The sequence below is a fragment of the Mangifera indica genome, chromosome 5 (genome assembly GCF_011075055.1).
Source record: "Mangifera indica cultivar Alphonso chromosome 5, CATAS_Mindica_2.1, whole genome shotgun sequence".
In the NCBI taxonomy this organism is placed as follows: Eukaryota; Viridiplantae; Streptophyta; class Magnoliopsida; order Sapindales; family Anacardiaceae; genus Mangifera; species Mangifera indica.
In genome coordinates this window covers 6546310-6570015 of record NC_058141.1, presented here as the reverse complement: position 1 = coordinate 6570015, position 23706 = coordinate 6546310, and the positions used below count along the sequence as shown (strand labels likewise).

The 23706-nt window shown below is 32.5% G+C and overlaps 1 protein-coding gene and 1 long non-coding RNA gene across 3 annotated transcripts; one reads left to right on the top strand and one right to left on the bottom strand.

Moving 5' to 3' along the window:
- The first annotated feature begins 12555 nt into the window (after nt 1-12555).
- On the top strand, nt 12556-22056 carry LOC123216480. 2 transcript variants are annotated; one of them, XR_006502219.1, is made up of 3 exons: nt 12673-12807; nt 21442-21550; nt 21675-22056. It is a non-coding gene; the product is annotated as an uncharacterized LOC123216480 (long non-coding RNA). The 2 variants fall into 2 exon arrangements; XR_006502218.1 differs by lacking the exons at nt 21442-21550; nt 21675-22056 and adding an exon at nt 14418-14793 and having other exon boundaries at nt 12556-12807.
- Nucleotides 12952-21676, bottom strand: LOC123216479 (tobamovirus multiplication protein 3). The gene is made up of 11 exons (XM_044636887.1): nt 21439-21676; nt 21230-21320; nt 20969-21021; nt 20788-20880; nt 20621-20692; nt 16964-17036; nt 16819-16864; nt 13993-14056; nt 13838-13891; nt 13447-13524; nt 12952-13287 (listed from the first exon to the last, which is right to left on the bottom strand). The coding sequence occupies exons 1-11, from the start codon at nt 21580-21582 to the stop codon at nt 13195-13197; spliced, it is 861 nt and encodes a 286-aa protein (XP_044492822.1). The 5' UTR covers nt 21583-21676; the 3' UTR covers nt 12952-13194.
- Nucleotides 22057-23706: the final 1650 nt, after the last annotated feature.

Genomic DNA, 23706 nt, shown 5'->3' with positions numbered 1-23706 from the left:
GTGTCGATCGATTCCATACATATGGAACATTTGGCATCTTAACTTCCAAGTTGCATGGTCGACATGCATCATGCATAGTTATGTACTTGGTCAAGACATGGTCAAACCAGGCCTTTCAACCCTATTGGGTAAGTCTAGTCCATTCGTGATCTCTCACTCATCCCTAAAAACCAAGATTATTAGTAATAATCCTAACCTTTGAGTTTGAATCAACTCCTTTATGTGTGTGACTCATAAGCTCCCCATCAAACTTGTAGTGTTTGGACTCAAGTTGAATCTAAACATAGACTAAGATTGAGCTCTAGTAAAGCATTATGGTCATACAGATGACAGAGTGTCAGTTGACATCTCTTAATCTTTCAAAACATCATAATTACATGCAATTCAATTTTTTCGTCAACTAATATCTCTCAAAGCTAAGAAAAGAAGCGTGTCTATTTTAGTGTTTCCTCAGTATGAACTAATACACTTCAATGACCAACACGGATTAAACTATGACCTAATCCCATTACGGTCATAGATTCAAGTAGTCATGAATGTCATTCAATATTCTCATGTGAGATATCTTCTTTTAACAGCTTCAAGTCAAAGGATCACATGCACCCATGATGTTTAGAGGATTTACTCTATAGACATTATAGTAACCACCCATATAGATATTCTCTTATTAGGTTTATCTAATGAACACGTCTATAATATGCACCCATGTGTTACACCAAACTATCTATAAACAACTTTGACATGTGAGAACTGTTATTACTTTTCTAAGGGTATGTTATTCGTACACTACAGTGAATATTATTAAAACTGAATTACATGATAGATATTATATCTTAATTAATGTATTAAATCAGAGTAACCTTTCTGGAAAAATGAATTAAGTCCTTTAGTTTTTATATGATAGCCAATAAATTATTTACACCATTTTATAGCCAAAAATATAATTGTACCCAATTGGGAAATTTATTTGATAAACTATATTTTTTAGTTAGTTATACTTACAGAAAAGAAAAGTATTATCGATGGGCTATAGTAAAGCCAAGACACTCGTCTGCTTCCTTGCGACTACACCCCATACACTTACAATAATACCAAATATTAACCAAATCATTAAGTTGATTAGTTTTCTATATTATTACATATATATATATCTCTTTTAATTAACAAAAAAAATATTTTTTATAATTAAAACAATTCTCTATAAACTCTATTTGATATTAAAAGTACTTTTTCAACCTTTCATATTTCCTAATTTCAAACTTATTTAAGTTATTTTGAAACCATTTTTCTCCAATTTCAATTTTAATTAAGATTTTTGTTAGCAGGCCCTTTTACTTTGATTTAATTATTTATTTATTTTTGCTCTTCTCTCTAGTTTCTTAATTTCAAATTTGAAAATTACTTTTTCTTTGTCATATTCATTATTGTATAATTTTAGTAATTTATTTTTTCAGTAAAAAATTCATTTTAAATAAAGCACGAGGTTATAATGATTGAGAAAATTATAATTAGGGTATAACTGGATGAAGTGAACATATTTACAAATTATAGTGTTAATTCTAGTAGCTTATGTAAATTTAAATATACAAACAAAACATACATTAGTGAATGAGACTGATAAATTAGATGTTGATTAAAAAACAATTTCCTAAAATCTAATGTAATATTGTTGCCAAAGAGACCAATAACTATGATGAAAAAAATTCTGTGTTACAAAAGCATGATAGTAAAAATGTTAATATGAATAGCCTTGTATAAAACAATGGCCAAAAGACTTATTCTCACCTAAGTTTTAGTGCATTTCCAAACCTCCACTTGCGAGGTTTTAAAAATTTAAATACACGACCATTATCTAACTTTCGTTAAAATTTCCAGTTAGTTATAAGGATAAAACTATTATTTTACTATTAATATTAAAATTAATAAAATTGTATCTCATTTTCCCCCTTACTTTAAAAAACTAACAATTTTTTCCACCCAAAAGTTTGAAAACTTACAATTTTCCCTCCAGGGTTTAATTTTTCCAAATTCGACAATCACTCTAGAAAGGTTATTGGTCTTCCTTTCCACCACCTTCCTCCCTAGTGGTTTCCTGACATGGAAACCACCAAAAAGCCATCTAAAATGGCCTGTGCAATGTCCTATAACACCTCTCTCTAAATACATACCCTTGATGGGAATGTACCAAAAGAGATATGCATAATTTGATTATTTGCAAACTTTAAAGCATAATCATAACTATAAAATGTGTAAAAAGGTGATGTAATGAAAAAACTCCTTTATTAATCAAATTGATAAAATAAAAGTATCTGAAATCTTTGTCACAAAATAACTATATAAATCGAGAGTAAACCAATGTGTCTAAAAGTAACAATGATAACAATAAAAATGTTAAACATATGTCTGGTAAAAACTGGAATGATATAAACACCCTTCTTCTCGTGCAACTACTCGTTGGACTGTTGGATCCTCGTTTGTCCCGCTATTCACCTCTACTTGTAAAACATATAAAAGAAAATGCTTGAGTAAAACTCAATAAATTGAGACCTTTCAAAATCCCTGAATATTAAATTATTTGGTAATAAAACTCACATTTCTTTTGTAAGCTAACTGTTGTCACATTACGACACCTCGGTGCCTTGACATGGATCATCCATGAAAACTATAGAGACCCAAGTTGGAATCAACATATTCAATACCCTAGTGAAAGCTACTAAGGTGCCTTGTGTGTATGTCAAATGACCTATTAGGCTATCTAATTGGGATACCCTGATCACGCAAGAAAATCTCTAATAGCAACTTCTTCTCTTACCACATAAGCTGATGGAAACTATTAACTAACCATTTAAAGATGACCTCTACCTCAGGTACATATGCAATGCATTTTGCTAACCATATGAGGAATATCTGAAAACCACATCTTTACCAAGCATACCTGAACTAAACTAGGTGGCTATAGGCCTTGGTGCTGAATGCATGATACATCTTATGGGAATCTAGACTTATTACTCTCACAAGTATTGTCACTTATGCACATAGTTGGTGACTATTTAATTGTGTGACATTAGCCTTAAGATTGCTGACTTTTTGACTCTGATTTGACTTGATTTGAGTTTGTGTCTTCATCCATATAGTTTGACACGTCATCTATGTCTTTCTTAAATTCTTTATCCTCTATTAACTTATTATTCTTTTGATATAACTCTCCTCTCTTATACACACAACCTATGGGTATAATTATCTTTTAATTTTGTTTATAGGTACACAATCGTGTGTTCTTAACCCATGCCTGTGTTCCTCTTAAACCATACACATGAACGTGTGACACTCAACACATGATCATGTAAAGGGTAGATGCACACAGGGAGTTAACTTGGACACACTCTTGTGTACTCAAATCCACATGTATAAGCCACGTGTCTCCTGGTGCACGTCATCCACTTTTGAAAAGTCACACACGGGCGTATGTCCCATGCCATATATGAGAGTGTGTCCCATACCACACAACTATGTATTTCTCCCTTTAAGACGAGCATGAGATCTTTAGATTTTCAAAACTCTAGAATGACACACAGACATGTAAGAGACCATACACAACTGTGTGTTATGATCTAGCGATCGCACCTTAAGGTTTTACGTTGTTCCAATCACACACAAAGCCATTCAAGAACATTTAAACAATTTATTCAAGGGAAATCATACTTTATAACAAATACATACATCACATCAAAGATATAAATGAATTATCATCTTAAAACACATAATATTCAAACTTAATAGACTAGGCATGCATATGGTTCATTATAGTCACATACAAAAACTAGTACATCATACATATCATCTAATCCATGCTTAATCTTCTTTGGATCATATATATAACAAACAAACTTTGAGAATTTCATAATCAAATAAAGGATTTCACTCCACTTATTTGGGCTCTGACGATCAAGTCTTTCTTCAACAGTAAAGGTGATTTCAGTGATCGCTGGTGGCTCCAAAGGTTATGAAAACACCTCTCCTCTCTCTCACATTTGCTTTTTGCAACTATAAGAAATAATCAAAAGAGTTAGGGTTGTTGTGTTTTTATTTTAATTTCTGAAAGCGATACATGGAAATGTATGGACTACACACGGTCGTGTGTCTAGTTACATAACTAAGGTAACCTCATGCTTTGTTGCAATCATGATCTAATCTACTTATTGACTTTCTATTGACCATACATAGTTGTGTATATCTCTATACATGGGCGTGTACTACTAAAATCTAAAAAAATTACCAAATTTAAAACTAGGGAAAAGACCAAAATGTTTTTGGGCTTAGGTGTTACAATCTTTCCCCCTAATATGAGTTTTGTCCTCAAAATTTACTCAAATAGGGATGAGAATCTCTGTCGGATATCTTGCTTAGCCTTCTATATAACCTTCTTAACTTAGTGATCCCTCTAAAAAACCTTTACTAAAAGAATCTGTTTACTAAAGGGTCCCATAAATCTCGCCTCTAACTTAGCTTTCTTATCGAATCTTATAACATGCTTGTAGGGGGCCACTCTGATAAACACCTTATCACCCACTTGAAACTTAAGATCACGCTTTCGTTGATCTACATAACTCTTCTAACGGTTTTGGGCTTGTTTTATCCTCTCTTTAATCATCCTTACATCCTTAATCATCCTTTGGGTTAGCTTGAGTCCCAATGATTGATCTAAGACATCTCTCACTCCTATCTCATCCCAGTGTAATGGTGATATATATCTCTTGCCATACAGAACCACATAAGGAGCCATTTTGATAGTTGTCTAGTAACTATTATTGTAAGCAAACTCATTAATGGTAACATATCCATCAAACTCGCTCCTCTGTCTAGGCAATAAGCTCTTAATATGTCCTCAATCACCTGGTTGGCTCTCTTAGTCTATCCATCGATTTGGGGATGACATACTATGTTGAATACCAATCTCGTATCCAATGACTTACATAATCTACTAAAATGTTACGACAAATCTGGTTTCTCAATCTAATGTTATTGTTCTAGATACTTCATAAAGTTTAACAATCTCCCTCATATAGATCTAACATAATTGATTTATACTCGTGGTACCTTTAACTACTATGAAATATGCCAACTTGGTGAACTGATCAACTATACCCTATAATGCATTATAGCCAACTCTAACCCTCGACAATCTAACCACAAAATCCATTAATATGTGTTCCCACTTCCATTCAGGAATACTAAGAGGTTGTAAAAGTCTATATGGCCTCTAATATTTATCCGTAACCTGCTAACATACAAGACACTTAGCCACAAAGTCTGTAATGTCTTTTTTTATACCTGGGTATCAGAACATCTTTCTGAGATCCTGATACATCTTTATACTCTCAGAGTGGGCTATATACAAGGAATTGTACACCTCTATAAGGATCTTATCTCTCAAACTCTACTTTTAGGGAACACATATGCCTTCTTGAAACCTCAGGATATCTTCTATCATACTAAACTCAATTTCAACATTTTTAGTCATCTTCCACCTGATTTGCAAACATCCCTCATCTAAAACCTATGTTACACTGATCTTATCCAAAAAGGTTAATTGGATTTGGAGACCTACCAATTATCCAATAATAACCTCAATTTGTTCTCTCCTAACTCATATTGTAACTCACTGTGAGTAGTAATATGTGATAGAAACACTTTCCTGCTAAAGGCATCTATAACTACATTAGCTTTACCCAAGTGGTACTTAAGCTCGTAATCATAGTTTTTTGCTAACTCTAACCACTGTCTTTGTCTCATTTTTTGTTTATTTTGAGTGAAGAAATATCTGAGACTCTTGTGATCCATGTAGATGTTATTCTTCATCCCATATAAGTAGTGTCACCATATCTTAAGAGCAAACACCACTGTTGCCAACTTAAGATCATGAGTGGGATATCTAGTCTCATACTTCTTTAACTAACAAGAAATATAAGCTATCATTTTCCTTTTTTGCATTAGTATTGTTCTCAAACCTTAATGTGCGGCATCTAAGTATAAATTATAGTCCTTATTATCCTCTAGCAAGGCAAGGATATGAGCTAAGGTTAATGTCTTCTTCAATTCTTGAAAACTCTACTTATAGGCCTCTAACCATCTAAAATAAACCTCTCTACATGTCAACTTTATAAGAGGTCAAGCTAACTTAGCAACTTCCTCAACAAAGCGTTTGTAATAGCCTACCAATCCTAGAAAGCTCTTTACCTCCTTAGTTGTCTTAGGCCTTTGTCGCTCTAACACTACCTCAATTTTGCTAGGGTTTATTGATATGTCATCTGCTAAAACCATATAACCTAGAAATGTCACTTTATCTAGCTAGAACTCACATTTAGGGAACTATGTAAATAACTGCCTCTCTTTCAGTCTCTAGGGCACAAATCTCAAGTGTTGCTCATACTCCTCTCAAGTTCTGGAGTATATCAAGATGTCATCGATAAACACCACCATGAACTTGTCCAAATAATTCTGAAACATCCTATTCATGAGGTTTATAAATACTATCAGGGCATTGGTTAATTTGAAAGGCATGACCACAAACTCATAATACCTATATCTAGTTCTAAAGGCAATCTTGGGTATATCCTTCTCGTTACTTTGACTTGGTGATACCCTGACCTCATATCTATCATAGAAAACACTAAAACACCTTTGAACTGGTCAAATAAATCATCAATTCTCGAGAGTGGGTACTTATTCTTCACTGTAACCTTATTCAACTCCCTATAGTCAATGTACATCTTTATCGATCCATCTTTCATTTTTAAGAAGAGAATTAGTGCACCCCATAGTGAGTGGCTCAGTCTGATAAACACATTATTTAGCAATTCCTATAATTGTTTCTTCCATATCTATAATTTGACTGGGACCATTCTATAGAGGGCTTTAGAAATTAATGCTATTCCCAAGGCCAACTTACTACTAAACTCTACTATCTCTTTGGTGCTAATCCTAAAAGGCTATCAGGGAATACATTTGAAAGCTTTTACATCATTGGAGTATCTTTTATGCTTGAAATAATCTTAGTTATTTTCTAAACCACGTGCACCAAATATACCATACATCCCTTACTCAATATCTTCTTAGCCTTGATACTATTAACCACCATGTTGAGGATTTAACCCTTTCCAAATGTGACCTACTCACCATTACCCATACTGAATCTAACTTTTATTTTTCTATAGTCTATTTTAGCTTTGTATCTGCTTAGAAAATCCATGATTATCACATAAAAGTTTGACATGTCTATGATTATCAGACCTATGGTCATTGTATGACCTCTCAAAAAGACTGTCTACCATATCAATAATAAACTGTTGTGAGCCTGATCCCTATTTGGCATCTCTAGTTTGATATAGGGAACAATTGAAGGCTTTAGTCCTGATCTCTCAACTATGCCTCTAGCAACAAAATAATATATAACACCAGAGTCAATTAAAGCATATAAAGGACAAGTAGGAAACTATAACTAACCTATCACAACTATAGGGCTAGTATCTGTCTGTGTCTGAGTAGCTACAAATACACAGGTCTACCCTCCCCCAATTGTCTACTCTGTTAAAGCTATGCATTGCTTGGAAAAATGCTCTGACTGTTTAAATCTGTAACATACCCTCTGTCTAGCTAAACACTCATTAGTGTACCTCTTGCCACATCTAAACATGTAGGGGAATCATTATGTCTGGGTTGTTCCTCTTTTCTTTGTTTCTTACCCCTTTAGTTTTTCTTATTCTTTAGTTTGAAGGACCTTTTGCCTTTATTGTCTCTGCTAGGACATCTCTGTTGTTTCCTCTCAATTACCACCAATAGTCAACTAACTCTTCCTTTGCACCTGGGCTGGTGGTGTAGGCTTTTTTAACAACTCTCTGTCTTTAGCCATGCGTTACCTGTGGCTCAAATCTTAAGGCTTAATTGAAAGCCTTTGAAAACATCTTAGGAGGATTATCTCCCATCATCACATCCTTGGCTATATCTGGTCTCAGTTCTCTTATGAACACATCCAACTTGTCTTTCTTTTAATTAGCCATGTTAGGAACATACTTAGCTAACGAGTTCAACTTAGTCAAAAATTCCCTAATTGACATATTCCTCTACTTTATATGGAGGAACTCTTGGGCCTTTACATACATGACATCAATTAACATATTCTTTGACTTAATAACCTGTTTAAAATCTGCCCATGACATTTCTGAAACTTAATGAGTCCATATAACATCTATCACCAGACCTTAGCATTATTTTTCAGTAGGAGACTAACATACTAGATATTATCAACATTTGTCATCAAGTAGATCCTTATGACATCCTTCACTGCCTTTAACCACTCCTTAATTGGTAGTCCCCCTGACACTACACTACCTCAAAAATCTAGAGGTTGATGGCAATAGATAGGTTGTAAATAGGATGTGTCTGTCCTCTACTACTACATTCAATCTTAACTCGAGGTACTTCTACATTCCCCTTACTTTGCTGGAAAGGTGTTTCTATATCTAATTATTACTCTAGCATTGGTGAGGCCTAGGTTAGATGCCCTACACTGGCCGACACTTCTTTGTTATGCCTCAGAACCTCTTCCACAATCTAGCAGATGGTAGCACTATTAATGAGGGCCCAACTGGTATGTCGGATGCCTATCCCCGAGCCTCGAGTTGGCTCCTTTCTTGACTAGGGACATCTAAGGCATCTTTAATCAATCTCCTGGATCTTCTCATCCTAAAATCATAACAACTTTTAGGCATATATTACTTTTAATCTAAAAGCAGGTGTATAATATTTATAGTGGTAAGCATGTGAGGACAGTCAACATTGCATGAAAGGCTACTTTCTGATCTACTCTATATGCATTTTTCAAATACATTAAACTTTTTTACCTTTTTAGTGCCAAGATCATATTCTGATATCACAAATGTAACATTCATCTCTAGATATATACTTTTGATAATAATATACCAAAAAAGACATGCACAACTAAACTATTGAAAACTTTAATATATGATCATAACTATAAAGTGTGCAAAAAGGTGATGTAATAAAAAAAAACTTTTTTATTAATCAAACTCATAAAATAATAAGTATCTAGAATCTCTGTTAAAAAGAATGACTATATAAAAAGTTGTACATAGTGGTTTGTGTAATGTCCTATAACACCTTTCTTTATATACATACCCCTGATAGGAATATACCAAAAGAGAGGTGCATAGTTGGACTATTTGCAAACTTCAATGCATGATCATAACTATAAAGCATACATAAAAGTGATGTAATAAAAATAGCTCCTTTATTAATCAAATCCATAAAATAAAAGTATTTGAAATCCCTATCATAAAATGACTATATAAATCGAAAGTAAACCAATGTGTCCAAAAGTAATAATGATAACAATAAAAATGTTAAACATATGTCTGATAAAAACTAGCATGATAGAAATGCCTCTCTCTTCGTGCAGCTACTTGTTAGACCGTTGGATCCCCACCTGTCTTGTTACTCATCTCTACCTACAAATATACGAAAGGAAACGTGTGGGTAAAACTCAGTAAGTGGAGACTTTTTGGCATCCCAAGATATTAAATTATCTAGCAAGAAAACTTGTATTCTATATGTAAGCTAACTATTGTCACACTATGACACCTCGATGCCCTGACATGGATCATCCACGAAAACTATAGAGACCCAAGCCACAATTGGCATATTTGATGCCTTAGTGAAAGCTGCTAATGTGCCTCGCATACAAGCCAAACAACCTATTAGACTATCTAATCGGGACACGCTGATTACACAAGAAAATCTCTGATAGCAATTCCTTCTCTTATCACATGAGTTGATCATAACTACGGACTAGCCATCTAAAGATAGTCCTTACCTCAGGTACATATGTGGTGTATCCCATTGATCACGTGAGGAATATCTAAAAGCCACATCCTTACCATGCATACCTGAATTGAACTAGGTGGCTATACACCTTGGTGCCCAATGCATAATGCATCTCATGGAAATCCAACCTTATTGCTCTCACAAATATCATCACTTACATACATAGTTGGTGATTATCTAATTGTGTGATATTAGTCGTAAGGTTGTTGACTTTTTGACTCGATCTGAGTTTGTGCTATCATCCACAGAGTCAGACAACTCATTTATGTCTTTCTTGAATTTTTTATCCCCTTTATGCATATAACATAGGGATATAATCATCTTTTGACTTTTTCTAAAGGTACATGATCATGTACTTCTCAACCCACACCTATGTTCCTCTTGAACCATGTACACATGCATGTGACACTCAGTACACAGTCGTGTACAAGGCAAATACAACGGCGAGTTAACCTAGACACACTCTTGTGTATTTGGATCCACGTGTACGAGCCACATGTCTCCTGGCACACATCCTTCACTTTTGGAAAGCTATACACGAGTGTGTGTCCTATACCACACGACTGTGCAATTCTCCCCTCAAGACAAGCATATGAACTTTGGGTTTTTAAAACTCTGGAACGATACATGGGCATGTAGGAGATCATACACGCCCATGTGTCGTAATCTGGAGATTGCACCCTAGGGTTTATACGTTATTCCAATCACACACAAAGTCATTCAAGCACACATTCATGCTAAAACAAGGTGTCTCTAAGTCCCCTAAATAGTTTATTCAATTGAAATCATACTTTATAACACATACATACTTCACATCAAAGACATTAATGAATAATCATCTCAAAACACATAATATTCAAACTCAAGAGACTAGGCATGCATATGGTTCATTATAGTCGCATACGAAAACCAATACATCATACATATCATCTTATCCATGCTTAATCAACTCTAGATCATATATATAATAAACAAACTTCAAGAATTCCATAAACAAATAAGAAATTTCGCTCCAGTTACTTGGACTCCAGCGATAAAGCCTCCCTTACATAGTAACAGTGATTTCGGTGACTATCATTTTCTATAGTAATTCCATAAGTTAATGGCTCCATAGGCAATAAAAATACCCTTCCTCTCTCTCACACTTTCTATTTTCTGTAGCTATGAAAGATAATCTATAGAGTTAGGGTTATCGTGTTTTTATTTTAATTTTTGGAAGTGATACATGGGTGTGTATGGACCATACACGATCACGTGTCTAGTTGCATAACTAAGGCAACCTCCTGCTTCGCTACGATCATAATCTGATCCATATTATTGACTTTTTGTTGACCATATATAGTAGTGTATATCTTTATACATGGGCATGTACTATTGAAATCAAAGGAAATTATTGAATTTAAAACTACCAAAAAGACTAAAATGTCCTTAGACTTACCTATGGGTGTTACACGTTCGACTGTCTATGTGTTGTCTGACTGATGCATAAGCGATTGGACGTCACATAGATCCATGTTATGTCACACAAATTTGTGCGATGTTTTTGCGACTTTGTTGGCCGTTTTAGTAGTTTCCATGTCGGGAAACCACAGGGGAGTAAGGTGGTGGGAAGGCGGGAAGGCTAGCCGATGACCGTCCCGAAGCGATCACTGGATTTGGAAAAATCAAAACCTAGGGGGAAAATTGCAAGTTTTCAAACTTTTAGGTAGGTAAAATTGTTAGTTTTTTTAAACTAAGGAAAAAATGAGATGTAATTTTATTAATTTTAATATTAATGATAAAATGATAATTTTACCCTTATAACTAATTGAAAAATATTTAATAAAAATTGGATGATAGATAGATATTTGAGGTTTTAAAACTTCGTAGACAAATGTTTGAAAATGCACTAAAACTTGGGTGGTAATAAGTCCTTTGGCCTATAACAATCTATCATCTCATGGAAGTAGAAATAAGACTAAAAGACTTACTCCTACCCAAGGTTTAGTGTAAACTTAAACTCAGATCTGCTAACTTTCAAAAATTTAAATATTCATTCGTTTGTTAAATTTTGTTTATACTGTTAGAAACAAAATTATCATTTAATAAAAATATTTAAAAATAAAAATGTATCATATTCTTTCCTCCTCCCTTCAAAGTTTAAAAAATAAACATTTTCCCCTTAAGATTTTTCCAGCCATGTTGTCAATGACTGGAGATAGCGATGACAACGTTCTCTCTCCCTCTCGGGTTCTCTCTCTATCTCGTTCCATTCTCGGCCATCCCCAGCCGACTTAAAGGTGTCTTCAACTCTACATGAAGACAACGATTTGTCTTCATTGGGATGGAGAGAAGAGTCTTCATCAATCGAGGATAACCACGAATGCAACGGGATGGAGAGAGAACGTTGTTGTCACCGTCTCTAATCGCTGGCTACATAGTTGGAAAAATCCTAAGCGAGAAATGTTTATTTTTCAAACTGAGTAAGAAAAACTTGTTAAATTTTTAAACTTAAAAGGAAAAATGTAATAATTTTTTAGTTTTTTTAAATATTTTTATTAAATAATAATTTTACCCCTGATAATATAAACAAAATTTAACAGACGGGTGAATATATAGGTTATCAAAAGTTAACGGATATGAATTAGATTTACACTAAATCTTGGGTGGGAATAAGTCTTTTTCACCTAGAAATAATCATAAACCTAACATTCCAAATAGTTCACCAGACTAGACTGGTAGAGCATTTACCAACCAGTCAGCTAGTATACCTTCCCAATTGATATAAGCTCTCCAATCCATCATTTTTCCCATTAAATTACCACCAAAGTTTCGCCAAGAGTAGTTCTTGTTCATCCTTCTCCAAGCAAGCTCCCAAGAAGATTCTGTTTTGACATCCCCAACTGCCTGCTGTTCATATTTCATAAGGTATGCTCAGATTTATCAAAATTTTCTACTGGAAATTGTTTGCAAGTATGCATATTTAGATTTACAAATGACCAAAAATAGAATATTTTTATTTACGTATTCAGAATTTTTCTAAATATATGTTCTTGGGACGAAAACAAATTATACTGTTAAAAAAGAAAAAGAGCAATAAATTTAAGCAATTGTCTGATAGAATAGCAAATTTTGAAAAGCGGAAAGCATACAAACCCACAACAGAACATAATTAACAATCCTTTAGTAGGTCTATCATTTCTTTCTAACACCTAGAAGCAAGCCCCAACAGACCAATTAACATCAAATACAGGATGGGTCCTCTTTCTTCTCATTCAAGCGTAAATAAAACAACTGAAACAAGCATTAATCCCTTCAGCGTATAGGATGATACTGTGTGATACCACGTTTTGGGGGCAACTTCCTCAGGATGAAAAGCACCAATGAAGAAGGTAGTATCTCAACTAACTGCAATTATGAATTGGGATCATCAAAAACCCATACATATTCCTAAAATGCAATTAATCAATTGACCCCTCTAATACTATAGCTGAAAAAATCTTTTTCTGGACTCCCTAACAACATATTTAACCAACTGATATTTTAATAACTCATACCACAACTTACCAGGTAGTATATCAAGTTTAGGACAGGATGATCCACAACATCAAGGTTTGCGGCTTTGTCAAATGCATTAAAGCACATCTATAGCAAGAGAAAAAATAATAAGCAAAGTCGAAATTAAATGAACTTGTATAAAACACATCACAAACCAACAAACTCTGCCAATCTATCACCCACAAATGTGCTTCAGATACAATTGGATACACAATCTATAATAAAAAATACTCTAATTAAAAAGCCTGAACCAATCAGCACATATATTTCATATGAAGAAGCTGCCAATTGCTAATATTTTCCTTACCATCCCCAAGGCTTTGCTAATTTAAGTCATGAGAAGAAATCAAACTCCCCAAGTGTAACCTTAACTAAGTAAAGATCACATTAAAGAACTCACCATTACACATCTAACCAGGAAACATGTGAAACATATGGTGGTCACATAGCCAACCTGTTCAAGGGTAATATTAACAAGAAAAAAAAAAATTAAAGAATAAAGTACAATGGAACTGGGTAGATAACAAATAACACCTGTTGAAAACACATAATTACCTCTTGCAGCTTCTTACGACGACCTTTTGATTCTACGGGGAAACGCTGTAACATTAAGAACAGCCTGCATCATGATAACAAAAGATCATTGCCCATCTCTTCAACCAAAAAAAAAAAAAGTTGCTTGCTAGTTATATGTGAAATCGTTTGATAAATACTGTTTCATCAGAACCCAATCACGATGTCACTAAAGGGAATTGCAATTAAGAGCAATGCAAAACAAATGAATGATACATAAAAAATACAACACTGAACTTTGGTTAAATTGTTAAATCAACTAGAAGTAATTTCTTATAGCAGTTAATACACAGAAAAAAACACCATGCTTGACATCATATTCAGATTTTCAGGCAAAACCTAAATTTAAATGAGCTAGCACATTATTATTGTTATTTAATGATGATAATTTGCTTTGGACATTGTAGGGTTGCCATAGGATACTGGTACTTTATGAATATGAAACCAAGTGTCTGAATGTAGATTCTGAGAGACAATAAAGATGTCTCTTTACCTTTATTCCCTCATGCCAAGTTTCTTCCCTTGGCAGAAAGACAGAAGCATGAGAAACATGCATAGGAAGCATGTGCTACACAGTGTGGCAAGCAAAGTTACTGATTGAAAAGGCTTTTAAATTTCAGTAATGGGGTGGAAGGTAACCGTGCAATCGATCTAGGATACACAACTACTACATGGAAGTGAAGCAACTAGCTGTAAAAAGTTTTTTGAGTTTTGACATGATGCTCAAGCACCTGATAACTGTCAATAATTGTTGAATATGAATGACAGAAATTTGAGTATGAATCCACTCTTAGGAGGACAATAAATTCTTTTACCTCCAAACTCATCAACACCAAAATAGGAATTCATTAGATCACCACTTTAGGTAATGCAAACTGAAAATAGCACTATCAGTATTGAAGATTTCACATGCCAAAATGGCTGTTATGGTCTCTGCATATTGCTGTGATCCCACATCATATACAACAGGTTAGATCTTAGGCTTATAAAGGTTGGTAGGCAATGTTACCAAGCATTTTAGTGTTTAAAATAGACCTGAACCATGTAAATAAGCAAGCTCTAACTAGGGAGTAAGACTAAAAAAAAGTAAGATAAATAGATGTTATGTCAGTAAGCTAATCAATTTGAGAAGTTACAGGTTGATATCATGAAGAGATAAAGAAGCCATTGCAATTGCCAGATACACTAGGACCACTAATGACACCAAAACAGACAGTAAGTTGTTAAGAATTGTCATGGCATAAGTACCTTGATTGAGTATTTGTAACTGTTATTAATAGAAAGATATGTTGTAATATTAGAATTCGTATAGAAGTATACTAAGTACATCTAGTTAGTATATAGAATCAGTGCAAGGAATGTAGAACTAGATAAGCAAACTTATTCATCTTTCTCCATAGAATCCATGTATGTATGATAATCAACTTTATTATTAGATTCTTCTTTTATTTTTCTATTTTTATTATTTAAAATTTCTTTTGTGAAAAGTATTATTTTATCATATAAGCAAAAGTTTCATTAGAATCTGATCTGAATTTGTGTAATCACTAATTCAAAGGGAACATTTATTAAATATAGGGCAGAGATGCAAAATTTAGTAAACTGATAAGCCTATAAATTTTTCTTTTTCTACAATTATCTGACACAAAGAGGGTCAGTTGATTTTAAAATTATATTTTTAGATTATAAAAGATTTTTTGTAAGAAGTTGACCAACCAATAATCAATTATAAAAGGAACATCAGCTAATACCTTTTTCCTTTTCTTTTCCCTTTTTTTTTTTTTTTAACCATAAATAGAGTCATATGGTTATGTAAACGCAAATATATTCTTGCCACAACCTATAAAAGTAAGTTTATAAGTGTCTATTCAGTTGGACTTACCTACCAATGATAAAGCTTTTCCTGTAGGAAACAGTTTTCAAATTTTAAGAGCTCCTAGGTTTATATCTACAAGGAGAATCTCAAAGCTTTAATTTAAAGTTTTAAACTGTCAGTAATAACCCTGCATTATTTAACCATTTTGCTTTGAATCATTCCTGTTCTTAAAACCCTCTTTGGTAATTTAAACTATAAAACTCTTTTACATTAATCTAACCAAACAACCAATCATAAAAGATCTATTGGTATAAAGATTTACTTCAATAAGCTCCACTTTCAAAAGTGCTACATAAATAAGCTTAACCAAATCAAAATATCACATAACATGGTATCAGAATTAAGTTAATCAAGAGGTCTTATGTTTCAATCCTAAACTATTGACTATAATTGAATAGATTGTCACAATCATGGTTGACTAGAGGTTATGTTTATATGCTCAATGCATGTGAGAGAATGTGTTTTTAATATTACTCATTGATCCCTTATGAACTTAAGCATTTAGGTCAAGTTATTACTTAACAATTAGCATCCAACTTATTTTAGCTGCTCAAAGCATGTATCTTTTCCTATTTGAACACATGAAGGACAATTTTATTTATTGCAATTGTTACATTCATTTTTTCTGGTTTAGTGAATCCATGAAATGAGTGACTGGATGGTAATTTGTGCACTAGGAGCAACAGACATGACATGGTTTTATACACACAAAAATAGTTACTACTATTTACCTCATTGAGAGTAATTGTGTAAATGACGTTAACAAATTAAGTCCTCTAGACAAGAAAATAAATCGAGCCCATTGATAATACAATGAATATTAAGAATTTTATTTAAATAACAAAATTAATTCACCATATATTAAAGCCACAAGAGCACTTCTGTCATTCAAAAATATAGTAAAGCATGCACAAAAATGTAGGCATTATTACCTTCCACCATAAAGCAAGAACCCAAGGGCTGAAAACAAGGAGACTCCTGCAGATATATATAGATTGATGGAAAGTTAATAATGTAAAAATAAAAATAAGTTCATTATTTATAATAATCTGCAAAGCTTTCTGGTGAAGAATTTACCAGCAAAGAACATCTTAGATAGGATTATAGCAACCGGGATAGGCTTCCAGCATAATACTAGCCACAAAGTGATCTGAAAACAATTTAACCAAAGGAGAAGAATGTAAGCAACAAAACAAAAAGAATCCAGCTACATAAAGAATGGAAAACTTCACAAATTAGTACATAATGACTTGGCATGATTGGCTGGCATCTAGGAGATTTTAGATAATTTAATCTCATGAAATAATTCGCTAGCAAAGGAAACTAGAACAAAGATTTGATATTTGATATCTATATATGATATCGTTTCCACCAACTAAACTTGGAGAAAAGTTCGTAAAAAAACAGCTAATAAACCAGTAAAGGCATGACAAGCAACACTTGGGCATAATACAAAAATGTAACTAAACAACATAACAAACTAAAACCAAAGAGTTAAACACTTCATAGACATAGAATATTAATAATAGAAAAATGGCAAATTTCCTTTGAAGAAAGAGAAGAAAATAGGTTTACAAGAAAAATATAATGTTCCCCAACAAGCACACTAATTTAGTCCATAACCCATAAAAATTGCATCCCAAAGATAACAATGCATTCGTCTCTTTAGAAGAATACACCATTGAGGGGACAAGGAGGGAATAAACCTTATTGCTCAATTTCCTTAAATTCAAATTCCGAACCAAGAATTTAACTTCGAAGTCATCAAAGAATGCCAAGTAAAAGCTTTAGCATGAAAATATACTAATCAATGCATCAAAGGAAACTTCACTAGAAAGAGCTAGTAGAATTAAGGCACCTTGATCATTTGTCTCTCCAAGAAGGAATTGAGATAAAACACAACAATTATTAAAGTAATAATGAAAGTTATTTGTGCTCATCATGCTAACCATGAAGAATGGAGATTGATAAAGATATGGGGACAATGAACATGGAAATCCATCAAAACTTCTTAAGTGTTTGTCGATATCCAAACTAAAAAGAATATAATACTCAATAACCTAACCGGTCATATATAATATGCCAACTATGTGCCTCAAAGGAAGTTGAGCCCCTAATCCCTTGGTTTCAACCAAAACTCTTTTATCACTCATAAAGTTGTGATACAATAACCTAAATTTATAATTTAATTTATTGATACTAATTATGTGCCATTGATTTATTTAAATTCCATAGCATTTAAGAATTATTAAATTGGCATTAAAACTAGTTTTTATTGCCTCTCGCAACATCGTTAGATTGAAATTAATCAATGCCTCACAGATAGGGTCAACAAATAGTGAAAAAATTAACTTACAATATCTAAACACTATAGTAAAATACATATTCAATTAATAAGTGTAATGCACACTATAGTACTGGTATCCCAATAATTAACTTGTATCATGTAGTGCTCATATCATATACTAGTATTCCATATTCAAGCGTCATTTGTACATTGATAAATGATGTATAAAAAATAGTAGAATTTTCCAAAAGCAATAACTGATGGGAGATCACTAAGATACTAAATGGAAAACTACATGCATTATCATTCTATGCAAAAGGTAATGTAATTAGTTGCAACATAATAACATAGGAAATTGCAACACCTTTCTAGTAGCAGTACATGCCCACACACACAAATACAGGAAACACATTTTAGCATTTTTCATTTTTTTAGAAATCCAAAAGTCCCTCAACTTTTCCTGCTTGGTTACCAAATTCTAAACTTCAGACTACTTCCAAACCATTCAGACTTGTGAGACGTAAACATGCCAAGTAGATGTCATCAATGAGATCTATATAATCAACCTTGTGGTTAAAACAAAGGTCTTTCACCACTACCATTGGGGTTCAATTTAACATTTACAAAAAATATGTAACTAAAACCTACAAGGACATTATCTGAATTGGAAAAAAGGGTAAAGGGATGAAAAGAAAAAGGTTGGTGTCAACAGTCTTGTGAGAGACACTATGCTAGAGTAGAAAGGCTAGTTGAGAGGCGCCCGCCCAAATCCTTTATAAGTTTTTTATATCTTTGGTTAGAACATGATTATCTTATTAATTTATTCATGCCAAAAGTATAGTAGAAAAGAAAATTAATAATATATTAAATTCCAAAAAGAGAACTCAGTTTTTCCAAAATTATGTCCATATAGCCAATCTAAAAACCGTTAAAACAATTAAAGATGTCCTCAAAGACAATCAACCCAATATAGCAGCACATGAATATTCCAAGTAAATTTGTTCACTAAAGTTAAGTCCGAATAGTGGGGAATTAACATACACTAATAAGCAAACAACAACCTCATTAAAAGGCCTCATATCAAAAAAAGATGCATTAAACCACATGTTAAGGAAAACTTGATAATAAGTTTCGTGGTCTATTATAAGAATCAGGAAATTCCACAAATCTGGCTCCAAAGCAACTTTAAGCCCCACTCTTTAGGATGAACCAAAAACTGATGATCAACTTATAACCTTCATGGGATTCATGTTATACAAACAAAGACAACTTGATTACTTTAACTAATATCCTCCAAAAGGAATGGTCGGAAAGGAAAAGAAAGAGATAGAGAGAAATAGATTCAGAATATGATAGAAGACAAAACAAGGAAATGAAAAAAGATAAGAGTGAAAAAAAGGGATAAAAACAGGCGGGAAATGAAGATCCTTAAGATAGTCCAAATTCATTTTATCTCATTTGCATTACTGGTCTCATTCCATTATCACACATAAAGACCCCTAAATTACACCAGTAGCCAGCTAAAAAGTGGGATTAATGTATAATTTAGGATGGATTTAGCAAAGAATTTACGGTACTAAAAGTTTGCAAACTCATAACACTACTCTAGGAAATTTCACCATCCATCAAATATTAAAATATTTATACCGTAGATTGTTGATTATAGAACTTTCGAGGATAGGATGAAAAATAAACCATGCCAACAACACATTGCACAAAATTTTTTAAGCCCATCAAATCAATAGATATTCAATCCTCCACCTCTCCACAACAAACTTTTCTTCATTTATTTTTTTATTTTCTTATTTTGGGTCACTAGAAGCCTACTTTTCATGTTCAGTAGTTCACCTACCGAAGATAGGTCCCATTTCTATTGAGAAGTTATAATCAATCAAATGCCCAACCAAGGTCTAGAGCCCAATGCATAACCCAAACTTATGTGTTTCAACCGAAAAATTCCTCAATCTTAGTCCTTGTATGCCTCCCAACATCCTTGGCTCCATCTAGTGATACCAAGAGATGACGGTAATATATGGAAAGCTTAACTTTTCCATTTAAAAGGTTCCCACATAAATCAGAAATAAGCAGGCAAATGAATCAGCAAGTTGCATATTTTACACTCTTCCAGCTTGGAATGAAGATATGTTTAAAATACAAAGTGTTCACTAAATTATCTTAATATATTGCAAACAAATTCACTGAATAAGCTGATGTCATTGTAATTACTATTTAAAGATAAGGATCACTTATCAAAACTTGCCATCCACTCACCTAAATAACTTCTACAGATCTTCAATGTATAAATAAATAAACAAAATAAGAAAAATAAGCAGAAAAGCACTATAATGTATTTTTCTCTTGAAACATGACTAGCTTCCATGAAGATGGAATGCCAACTCAAATCTTTCCTTTTGCTGGGAAGTGAAATAATGAACAAAAAGTTTCACCTGAACAGCATAAACTACTGCATTAATAGTAAAGAAACTCGGCCGCAGTCCATCAGTAGATACTGCACGTGCCTGTTTAACATATGAAACAAAGTTATAATTTAACCAACTTATTCCAGGGAAAGCAAAAACATAGGAATTACAATAACTCTAATATCCAATCTAACCTGATAGTAAATCTCAGCCCAAAACAGAACCAAAAGGGCGTACGTAGTGAAGAACGCAAGACTTGGCACATCAAGCAGAATATGTTGAAGAATCTAATAAAACAATCAAAATAGCTAGAAATTAAGAAAGAAGATGATCAATAGAAAAAGAGTACAAGAAATAACCAATGTAAATACGAACATCAGGCTGTAAATTCTGCACATTCCGACGAAAAATAAATACTACACATCGAACTGCAAAAACAAAAAGAAAACACCGAAGTTAATAAGAATCACATTAATACTGAATTTGAAATTCTTGAATTTCTATATTGTAGAACTCAGCTCAAATAATAAAATGCAATCAGGATAATTTACCCAAAGAAGAACAAAAAAGCCTTTAATACATGTTTTTCTTTGAAAACTATATATATTTAAATAAAATTAATATTAGGATACGAACCGCCGTTCACCAGAAAATTAAGAAGATGAAAGACCTTCTGCGTGGTCCACCCGTACTCAGGAACTCTTAACTGTATTCGAATCAGTTGAACCTAAACACGATAATTCAATTATATTGAAATAGAATTAATAAAAAGAAATTCCTAACAATCATAATAAAACCCTAAAAAACTTAAAATGAAGTTCTAATTTGATAGAATGTAAATTCACCAGCGCTACGGCAGCGACCAAGCCGTATAGGATGGCAAGAGCATGGAAGATACGATCCTGCCAGAGTGGAGACTCATTAACATCTTCCCACCAATTAGAGGCGTCTTTAAGGGTATGAACTATCACGGCCAGTTTCACATCCATCTACAATTTAAAACTCAATCTCTATGCCTATCTCTATCTATCTCAAATTAACTTGACAAATTTCCTCTCTTTTTATTCAAATTTTAATGCAGAGATTAGATTGGAGAGGAATCAATTTTACTTCATCGTTTTCGTTATGTGCCTTCCCTCGAACTTACGGCTCAATCTCAAACCGGTTTTTTCTTGGAAGGGGCGGCCGTAGTACTCGTCGTGACGTCATCGACATTCCACGCCCCCTCACACCAGCACGTGGTTTGTAGTTTTTGTCGGCTGTCACATTAATGCTCCCCACAAGCATTATTATTAAATATTTTTTTCTCAATATTAACTATTTTCATCATGGGGTTATAAACATGTCTTTGCGCTGTGCCAGCTCTAGCTTGACCTATTGGATCCATAAATCGGGCTGAATTTTAGGGTTGTATAGTAATAAATCTTCGGATTGGATCACCTTATGAAATTTTGATGACTCAAGGTCTGACTGTATATATATACACAATCGAACCTTAATCGGTCGACTTATTTAAATAAATTGTTTTTAAAATTTAAAAATAAATTATTTTTCAATTATTAAAATTGAGATAATACCCTGAACATTTTATTTATAATTTATCACATGTGGTAGAAGAATACTATTGTTACATAATAAAAAATATTATAAGTTTATAATATAATATTAATTAATTAATTTAAACATTGTATAATTATAAATATAAATAAAATATATATACTATACTATTTATCTACTCATTTTCAATATCCAAATTTCAGAATTTTTAAAGATATCTTCTATCATCTGATTTTGTAATTTGAAATCAGTTTTGACTCAATCATTCATACACATTATCGTTTTGACTATGTTTAAGTGTAAATTGAATCTTCTATCATTCAGCATCCATCCATCTGCACTAAAAGTTTCTGCCTTCTCTTTTCATCATGCAAAAACATTTAGTTTTTCAATATTATATATTTAAATAATTTTTAGATAATGATCAATATTAATATAATTATAAAATTGACTATAATTTATATTTTGATTGGTAGGTTGTTTACCTCTGTGCAAAAGAAACTATATAAACGACTTTTTTGTTTGCTTGAATTATCGAAATTACCTCTAGTACATAACTTTGTTTAGTTCTTTCATATTTTTGTTTGTAAATACTATATATTTTAAATAAAAAATTTTGAACATATTCAATATAATTAATATTGCTATTAATTGACAATTTTTTTATTAATAACATCAAATAAATTTTGTAGTCTATTAGTTTTTGTCTGAGGATCTAAAACAGTAACTGTAGAATAAAGTAAAGTAATTTCAAAATATATTCTGGAAAACATGATGAGAACATGAGACCCATGTTTTTTAAAAATATCACTTATTTTTATTATACTATATATTATTAAACAAGTAGTTAGATAATACATACCTAAGCAATGTTTGTGGCTCTCTTCAATGACTCTATCATGTTCATTAGAGCCATAACTGTCTCCCAATCTTGATTTATAAAAAAAAAAATTGTCTACTCTTTTGGTTGGGTATTGAAGTACTATGTTATAAAAACTTCAGAACCTTCACACGCTTTCAATATGAGATATGTTGAATTCACCTCGTTATAATATCTACTTTTAATTAATGATATACTTGTATCTATGATGAGAATGATGAAATGTATACAATGACATGTCTAATCACTTGTATATGTTTTTTAGTCAAACTTAAGTTTTTTTGAACAATTAAATTAATAACATAACATGCACATCTAATATGAAATAATTTTTTATTAAATGGAAGAGATAAATGATTATACATATATTCAATAATTATTATTATTTTTTGCATTATAAAAAGTAATTGAAAAAATAGAATTATTAATTTTATATCCCTAAAAAATTATTGCTAATGCATGATAAATTGTAAGATCATCATGTAAATATTCTAAATTTTTAAAAGCAACAGTTTTTTTGTTTAACTGTCAATCATAATTAATATAATGGGTAGTTGCACATAAGTATCTTATATTTTGATTTGTAGTCGTCCATAAATCATAAATTATTAAAATAACATCATTAAAATCACTTAATTTTCTAATAACTTTTAATTTTATTAATTCATAATTTCTC

Bases quoted from the DNA above. Each gene is read 5' to 3' on its own strand.
- LOC123216479 (XM_044636887.1), bottom strand. From the start codon at position 21,582: ATGGATGTGAAACTGGCCGTGATAGTTCATACCCTTAAAGACGCCTCT. The intron at 14,057-16,818 runs GTAATAATGCCT...ATCATGATGCAG, and splicing joins TTCTTGCTTTATGGTGGAAG to GCTGTTCTTAATGTTACAGC. The intron at 13,288-13,446 runs GTAAGTTGTGGT...TCATAATTGCAG, and splicing joins TAAACTTGATATACTACCTG to TTAGTTGAGATACTACCTTC.